This window comes from Oculina patagonica, chromosome 6 (assembly GCF_052425735.1).
Source record: "Oculina patagonica isolate OP01 chromosome 6, crgOcupat, whole genome shotgun sequence".
NCBI lineage: Eukaryota > Metazoa > Cnidaria > Anthozoa > Scleractinia > Oculinidae > Oculina > Oculina patagonica.
Window position 1 is genome coordinate 17,493,533 of NC_135763.1, and position 8,582 is coordinate 17,502,114.

The 8,582-nt window shown below is 36.3% G+C and overlaps 1 protein-coding gene across 3 annotated transcripts; it reads left to right on the top strand.

The window, feature by feature from the left end:
- Positions 1 to 188: 188 nt before the first annotated feature.
- Positions 189 to 7,094, top strand: LOC144658428 (uncharacterized). 3 transcript variants are annotated; one of them, XM_078518824.1, is made up of 6 exons: positions 189 to 565; positions 1,302 to 1,467; positions 2,904 to 3,095; positions 4,133 to 4,255; positions 4,584 to 4,742; positions 5,035 to 7,093. In XM_078518824.1, the coding sequence occupies exons 3-6, from the start codon at positions 2,910 to 2,912 to the stop codon at positions 5,107 to 5,109; spliced, it is 543 nt and encodes a 180-aa protein (XP_078374950.1). In that variant the 5' UTR covers positions 189 to 565; positions 1,302 to 1,467; positions 2,904 to 2,909; the 3' UTR covers positions 5,110 to 7,093. The 3 variants fall into 3 exon arrangements, with proteins under 3 accessions (XP_078374950.1, XP_078374951.1, XP_078374952.1); XM_078518825.1 differs by lacking the exon at positions 189 to 565 and having other exon boundaries at positions 1,147 to 1,467; XM_078518826.1 differs by lacking the exons at positions 189 to 565; positions 1,302 to 1,467 and adding an exon at positions 1,903 to 2,003 and having other exon boundaries at positions 5,035 to 7,094.
- The last annotated feature ends 1,488 nt before the right edge of the window (positions 7,095 to 8,582 follow it).

Consider the following 8,582-nt stretch of genomic DNA (forward strand, 5'->3'; position numbering starts at 1 on the left):
AGCTTATAAGTATCTTTCAAATAGTATGTTTGCATTCTTTACACGCCTAAGGGGTTTTTCCCAATGAAACAAAAACCCGCTTGTCAAGCAGATTGAGTGGATATAAATAATCCGCTGTTATGCAAATCAAACACCGGTCGGGGAATCCCCTACTTAGTGAGTGGGCAAATAAATGCACTTTCGAATTCTTTGTTACACGAGGGCTTTCTCCCGTTTACCTGTGTCACGAGATCTGTCAAACTCTTCCCCTTTACAGTTTCGAATTTTCCAGAGCCATCATATAAATGAGACTGAGACAAAAATAAATACATAGAAATAAATCGATAAGATATCAGTGAAACTTTCGTTTCTTTCGCGTAATAACAAAAGCCAGCGTTCAATAGCATAGGTTCTTACGTCATTAGCAAAAAGAACGAACGGTCTTGTGACTAAAAAATTCAATTTCTATCCGTCTTTGAATTATAAGTTTGCTTTAGCAGTACCAGCAAAGCAGACTAGACAGACTAGCCAAAGGCCTTTTCAAGCAAATAAAATTAGCTTGGAATACGTCTACAAGAAGGAGGCGGTAAGTACTTTAAGGATTTTTAAGACGCCTTTTCGATATTTCCTTTCAATTTCTTTCTCCTTTCAAGTTGTTTTCAAGCAGAGATTAGTGACGGCGTGGTCAATATTTATAGACAGAAAGGTGTTTATTTGCATCAAACTACGATTATACTGAGTATATTTTGAGTCGATTCTCCTTGGATTTTCTATGGAAATGCTGTCGCGTGGTCCCATGTCATTAGCGTGTTCACGCGATTAAAACATCAGTCACGCAATGTCAAGGGCATTTTGAAAGTGTGCACATTGCAAAATAACTCTAGTAACGCATTCTGTCGAGTACTCCTTCCAAAGGGGCACAATTCGTCAGAATAATAACGAAACTTTGAGTCATTTGGCCCAAGATAACAGAATTTAGGTTTTGAAGCGGAAGGCTTTGATGAGTTATGCTTACTCAACATGAAGTCGAAAGGTGTTGTGTAATCAATATGCAAATCTGAAGGGAAAAACACCTTGCGTGATGAACAATTTCCCGGCGGATGCGAAAACACATTTTATGACATCCTGAGCTAAAAGACCATTATCACGACTCAGTCTGTTATTAAATAATGATAAAGTTTTGAGTAAAAAATCACAATCGAGCAATAATAAAAGAAATGCTTCGATTAGCAAAACACGATTGAAGGGGATCCCCCTTGCCGGAACATAAGTGGTAAAAAGAAATGTGGTTGTAAAAATATGTACAATTCCATCTTTTTCAGATTTTTTTTATATACCTGGAAAGCAGGAAGATTCTAGAACATTGTCGACGGTTCTTGGTGCTATAAGAAGAGGTGCTCTCGCAGCAAGGACAGTGTTCCTTTTGCACCAAACATACTGACAACATCAACACCAGAACAGAAAACAAAAACTCTATGGAAAGGACATGTAAGATTGAGTAGTCAACTTTAAATATGGTTCTACTTTTTTTACTGCTTTCTGTTAATGAAATCCTGTACTGTGCCACCATCCAAACGAAAGCTATTAAGAAGTGCTTTCATTTGCAACGGTTTGCTTTTCAGGATTATTTCAAATGAAATTTAGTTTCTTAAGCTCTTTTTTTAAGCCTGACATGTTTGGGATTGAAAGTTTTATTTTCCGCTGAAAACTAGATTTGACGTGTAAGTCCTTTATACGACCAATTGTTTTGTCAGAAAGAAGATGCATGTTATCTGGTAAAAGTGCTCCATAATTTCTGACCACCCAAATTATTATTCGTGTTATAATATGGCCGTCTGTAGCAAGGACTGGGAACTACTAAATTCATGAATTTAAATGGGAGCTAATATCACAGTTCATATCAAGTTGTCACGCAATATTTTCAAGTGAAATCACGTGACATCGTACATGGCTATGACATGGCCGCCATGTTTAAAGAAGTTCACCCTGCATCCTGGCCGCAGTAATGACGAATAGCATCAACGGTAAAGCCAAGTTAGAAAACACTCCACGCACATGGCGGTCAACTTGAATAGTATTTTAACGATTGCTTACGACATGTTAGGAGGTCTTCGTCTGTACATATTTGAGTGTACACGTGTGTCATGTAGACGTGAAAATGTTCAACAGTGTCTAGTTTAATAGTTGCATCGTGTGATCTTTATTTATGGGACGGTTTTTAGGACGACAATTTAAGAAGCAGCAATAAGGATAAGGGCAATGTACAGAGACTAAGTTCGTTCAGTAGAGTCACGGTTCGAAATGACAATAATTCAAATTTAAGAGATCTGTACAGACTTGTGAACGTATAGCGGGTGGTTATTCTGTAAGTAAGTAAAATTTCGAGTTTAAATTGGTGAGAATTAACACATTAAGGCTCAGCGAGATAAAATACAATTAAAAAAAACGATAAAGAACCAATCCCCGCTAAAAACTAACTATTGACTGATCACTAAATTGGCTGACTGATTTGAGTTGATTGACAAGAAGTTGATTGGCAGAGTCTGACTGACGGATAGAGAAAAATCTTTAAAGCCAGTCTATGTGAATCTCAAGTTAACAAAACTTTTCCTTACAAATGAAGGTGGGTCAACTGACAAAAGCCATTAAACGTGATAATTTTATGTACAAAAGAAGACGATGTACAAATGTCAGTACCTATTTCAAATTCTTACAGCATACCACTAAGGATATCTTGAGCATATCTTTTACGGTCATACCTGATGAATGATGGCTTGCATAAAAACGTGCCTTACTATAGATGTTATGTCTTGTTTCCTGTGAAAAATCGGAAGACTACAAGACATTTGAAAGCTACAAGTACCTAGCTTGATTTTCCAAGGTGCATCAACACACAGTAATATCTGTTGTATACTATGTTGCAGAAAATCATGTCAGAGGATATTCCACCTACGAAGCAACACCGCTACACAGATTTAGGCTGTGAGCACGACAAGTATTCTGTTGACATATACAGCTTCTTGCAGCCTGGCCAGCAGGAAGGAAATTGGTCACGTAAACAGCTCTTCCTGTACATAACAAGAGCTGTAGAAAACAACAGAAAGGTCTTCCTACAGGTATTTATTTCACTTACCATTACCATTACCATTACCATCGCAATCATCATCATCATCATCATCATCATCATCATCATCATCATCATCATCATCATCACTGCCATCATGATCATCATCATCATCATCATCATCATCATCATCATCATCATCATCATCATCATCATCATCATCATCATCATCACTGCCATCATGATCATCATCATCATCATCATCATCATCATCATCATCATCATCATCATCATCATCATCATCATCATCATCATCATCACTGCCATCATGATCATCATCATCATCATCATCATCATCATCATCATCATCATCATCATCACTGCCATCATGATCATCATTATCATCATCATCATCATCCTCATCATCATCATTAGAACAATTGAAACAGCAGGAATAACAAAGCGAGTGCATTAGTCAAGAGCTGGAGAATTCAACGAATTGGACAATTACCTTCATCATGTTTTGCTCGTTTCATCTTTTATTTATTATAAACTTCTAAAACAATCATCATAACGATCATTTTAACCTTCATTACTACTAAAGTCCTTCAAAAGTAATATACGAAAACTGGACTTGTCATGTTCACTATAATTTATAATTTTCCCGTCTAGTGTTTAGTGATCAACTATTCATCGAAGTGGAGGTGGCTTTTGGTGAATACTTACCGAGCCGCGAAGCGGCGAGGTAAATATCATTTACAATTTATAGCTCTTTTATATAGGGCGTATTTATTTGAAACCCACGCGTATAGCCGTCGCATTTGGTCGTTGGAATTTTTTTTTGTTTCGAGCTAAAAACAATAAAACATTCCAGCGAGCAAATGCGACCGTTACACGCGTATATTGCAATATAATTTGATTTGATATTTCCTATTTATCTGTCTGTCTATCTGTCTGTCTACTGAGAATTTCTTCGTAGCTCCCCATATTACAGTTTAATCTATATTTGTATTGAAATTAATTTGGAAGAACGAATTTCGATGTTAGCCACGTAACATAACATGACAATGATTATTCGTTCGTTTCCAGGAAGAACACGCCAGATTGGGCATGATCAAAGTTTACTCGGACGGCTTCTGCTGGGGTAAAGAAGCACAGACAGGCATGCTAACTGCCCAGTTGGAAATGGGAGATTTCCTGGCAGTGAAAAAGGTACATTAACGTTATGTTATTGTTAACGTACAGTTTCACTTGCTTACGTTTCCTTTAGCTCAGAAAATAACAAGATTTAAAGGGGTTATTACAATCGGATAGGATACAAAGGAAGCTGAACGACAAAAAAATATCTGTATTCGCCATGTGTAGTTGTTTTAAACAAGATTAATGAAATATTAGGCTTGATATAAGTTGGCGAAGCAGAATAATTTCCTCTTTCTTCAACGAATTCTTTATCTTAACAAACACATTGAGTTGATAAAGTTTTAATCAGTTTTATTGACGGGTTGTGACTAATCGAATTCTATACATCCAATGTCTGCAGGTGGAGAGGAGAAAGATAGATGAAATGAAACTTCCAGAAAAAATTACTTTCACTCTTCCACCTTGCGATGCATCTTCTATGAAAATTGTCACGAGACTGTTAAGCGATAGCCACAAAACCCTCTTGGAAACAGAACAGTTGAAGGTTGACTTGTCAACGGTAAGATATCAAAAAGAAATTTATTCATTTATCTACCAACACAGTGAGCCCACAGACAACACTCAGTTGCTCAGTTTGCTTCACTCGTTCGTTCTTTTGTTCATTTATATTTTGTTCTTCTGTTTGTTGTAAAGTTTGTTTGTATCTTTGCTCGTTGGTTGGTTGGTTGGGTCTTTTGTTTGTTCTTTCGTATCTTCGTTGTCTTTTTTTTCTCGTTGTTCCTCGATCGTTCGTTCATTCGTTCGTTAATTCGTGTTTCTTTTGTTAAACCAACGAATTTTGTCATTTCCAGTTTCCCCAGATGGAGACCAAGCCAGCAGCCGAACATGAGCACTGGACAAATCCAGCCAGCGAGAATGAGTCCTGAAGCTGAGAGAAGAATGCTCACGTGAAATTCCTGCCAAATGAACACTCAACGGTGGAAAATAGCCATGGGATTTGTTTGTCAGTTTGTGGTAATGCGAATAATTTCGTACCTGAACGGGCAAGCTCGTAGTTGTTACGAAACAGGTCACTCTTGGTCAAATAAATCCCATACTTCAATCACCGACCTGCATCTGCGCGTTACATGCAGGCTGTTGTATGGATATCTTGAAAGGAAATTAAATTCTAATCGCTAAAAAAGCTGACGATCATATGGAGAGGTTTCAATCAAACGAGTGGTTCTTTTAGCAAACGGAGTTTATTCTGTTTTTCTCTGACTTGGCAAAAACAATAGAAACTTTTTGCAGTCATAGATGAAATGCAATCGCCTCGTGTAAATATGTAAAGGAATATTATTGTTTAGTTAAAAGAAGTGCAGTTATTTAACTCCGCCTGAAGCCATGTTTTTTATACAGTGTATGTGAATAGGTTTATTTGACACTATATAATCGTCCCTGAATCGTCTTACGTAACGTAACAGTTTGCTCAATAAAATACTGACAGTAAAAACCCGCGAGTAGAAACCTAATAGGCCATTTTCGAGTTACCCTTTGCCTCTGTTTGAAAACGACTCTACGTGCGAAACCATTCATATGAAAATAAGTTTCACCTACAAGTCTATTTTCATGCAAATTAAACTCATTTTCATTTGAATGGTTTTGCACATGGACTCGTTTTCAAACAGAGGCAAAGGGTAACTCGGAAATGGCCTATTTTTAGAACCTGTCAGACTAACATTTGCCAGTTAGACCACCTCAATATAAGAACCTCTTTAGCCTAAAATTTGGAAACAGTTTCTTATTTTCTGAAATCGATTAAAAATGTAATAGGCATGGCAGTAAAAAAAAATGTTATATTCTGAATAAGGACTTTAAAATTTTCTTGATTAGACAGTGCTTCAGATTTAATATATTACAGTCATTTTTACATAAACACTTATTTGATATGCAAATTTCATATAAGGAAAAGGCTGACTTGCTAGAAAATTCTATTAGCAACAATGGATTTTTTTTCAGAAAATAAGAACCTATTAAGAACCTAAGTAGCCTATTTTTGCTCTAAATAAACTTATTTTAGAACCTGTGTAGGCTAATTTTGAAAAATGTAGGTTATTAATCGCGGTTTCTTACTGCAGGCTTTTACAGTTATTGCCTGAAATTATCACTCAGCCGCTAAAAGGGCCATGCTTAGTACAAACTCAGGCTGTCCTCCCGTGATTGTCTGAAAGTGTTGTTTTGGAGGGGGATATTTAACAAATCGATTACCTTTTTCTATGGTCTGTACTTTTAGAGAAATTACGTCATAAATTGTTCAAATTTTCAAGTGGAATCGGAGCAAAATTTTAGAGATTTCATCGGGTGATCTCTATGGTACATAAAAAGTGTAGACCGTGATAAAATGTGGTCGATTTATTTCTTGCATTAGTGTGAGATTGTGCAAGCGCGTGACAGCACAACTCTGCGGTTTTCGTTTATTGGAAAGGTTAGGATACCTTCCAAAGATTTTTCAAAGTTACCTTGCGCATGCGTTGCGTGAGTTCCCGTCATTTTTAGAGTCTACATTCTCATTGACAGAAATAAGCGAGAGAATTATCTCAGTTATCGTAATTTAAAGGAAGTCGTATAAATCGTATAATTATAAACACCTACCACTCCGGCTCGCCATAATAAGAGGTGTATCAACTTTGATAGGAAGGGAGTACAATTGGTGTATATTACGGTACAGAGCTGCATTACACACTAATGTAAAAGATTTAGAGAAAATAATATCATTTAAACAAAGAGTCTAGTAACACACAAACATACCTAAAACAAAGAAGATCCCAGAGCAGGAAACAATACATGGGACCTTGAAGGAAAGGGCGGATTTATTTTTATACTGAATGAATTATGTAAATTATTTAAGATAAAAGGGAAAGATATGGAGGAGTTGAATTAACTGTTCGATAGAAAATGCTACAATAATACTTTTTTAACATTTCTATAGCGTTTCAAATAGGAATGTGTATAGGATATTTTTTTACAAACAAAAAGCAAACGTTAATGACTTCGTTGATAGCGATAATTATCAAGGCCTCAGTTTCTGTTATCCGCCTCAGCCTTCGGCTTCGGCAGATAACAGAAACTTTGGCCTTGATAATTATCGCTATCATGCTCAACCTCATCCAATAATTGTTAAATAGTAATGAAAATAATCCAAAACGCGGTTGAGTATTGAGCAACGGTAAACAAACATAAATGTATCCACAATGATTTACGCAATTCAGACTTACATAAGATTAGAATTTTAATTTAAAAAATCTGTACGAGTCATAGGTAGTATTTCAAACAATGGAAGACTACTTTAGCGAGGGGGCGACTGAAGTTATTTGGGGGCGACCTGACTTTAGTGTTTGGGGCGACGTAACTTCAGTTCTGGGGCGACGTGTCCTGAATTGGGGCGACGTAACTTGGAGCGACCGTGTAACGGGGTGACACGATGTATTCATGGTTTTATTTTATTTTTTTTTTGAAAAATGCAACGGGTCGATCGCAAGAAAGAAACCACAATACCGTGATCTGACTAATCCCAATATATTGACTTAAGTGTGCACCTTTGCATTTCATTCACGATTTATTGAAGCGGTCACTAATTTTGCTCGAATCTGAAAAAATGACAAAATGACAACTGAAAGGTATAATGACGTACATTGGCCCTATGAAAGTAAGTTGTTTTTTTTTAACTTAGAGAACGTGAACGATAACAAATTTAATTAATCATGATTGATTATGAAAAGTTGAACGAGTCACCCGCAAGAATTCTGTTCAGCTCTTCAATTTCTGGTCCTTGGGACCATCAAATTGTGTTGGATTGCGAATATCTCTGGATGTTTAGCTTATAAAAAAAACTGCGCACTTTGAAAAAGCGTAAATTAATAAAAATCATTATACTCTAATTTCAAATTCTTTTCTTATCGTGTAAAAACTTCATTACATATTTCGTTGAAGTTTTGTCTCGCCTCGAATTGTAAATATCCAAGTCCATCTTTAAAGAAAATTAAAAAAGCGATAAAGTAGAGAGTAGCGTTGCCAATCAGAGAACAGCATTCGTGATAGAACGCTAGTAGATTTATCTAATCTAATCTATTCTATTCTATTCTATTCTATTCTATTCAGTGAGACAGTCAGTCAGTCAGCCAGTCGATCAAAAAGTGCATTCTAATTTTGAAATTCTTTTGGAGAACAGAAGGTAGCTTTTGTAACGATTTAAATTACACAGAAAAATCTCTTTTGTTGCCTGTTGTTCAAAGGATAGTTATGTCCCTTATACCAATGAGTTTTGCTTCGAGCTTTCTGTAAGAAAAGAATCTACGGGGTCGAGATAAACCATAAGGAACGAGTAGTCATATTGTAATAATCTCTTTGATAAAAGAAATAA

Bases quoted from the DNA above. Each gene is read 5' to 3' on its own strand.
- LOC144658428 (XM_078518824.1), top strand. From the start codon at position 2,910: ATGTCAGAGGATATTCCACCTACGAAGCAACACCGCTACACAGATTTA. The intron at 3,096-4,132 runs GTATTTATTTCA...GTTCGTTTCCAG, and splicing joins ACAGAAAGGTCTTCCTACAG to GAAGAACACGCCAGATTGGG. The intron at 4,743-5,034 runs GTAAGATATCAA...TGTCATTTCCAG, and splicing joins TGAAGGTTGACTTGTCAACG to TTTCCCCAGATGGAGACCAA.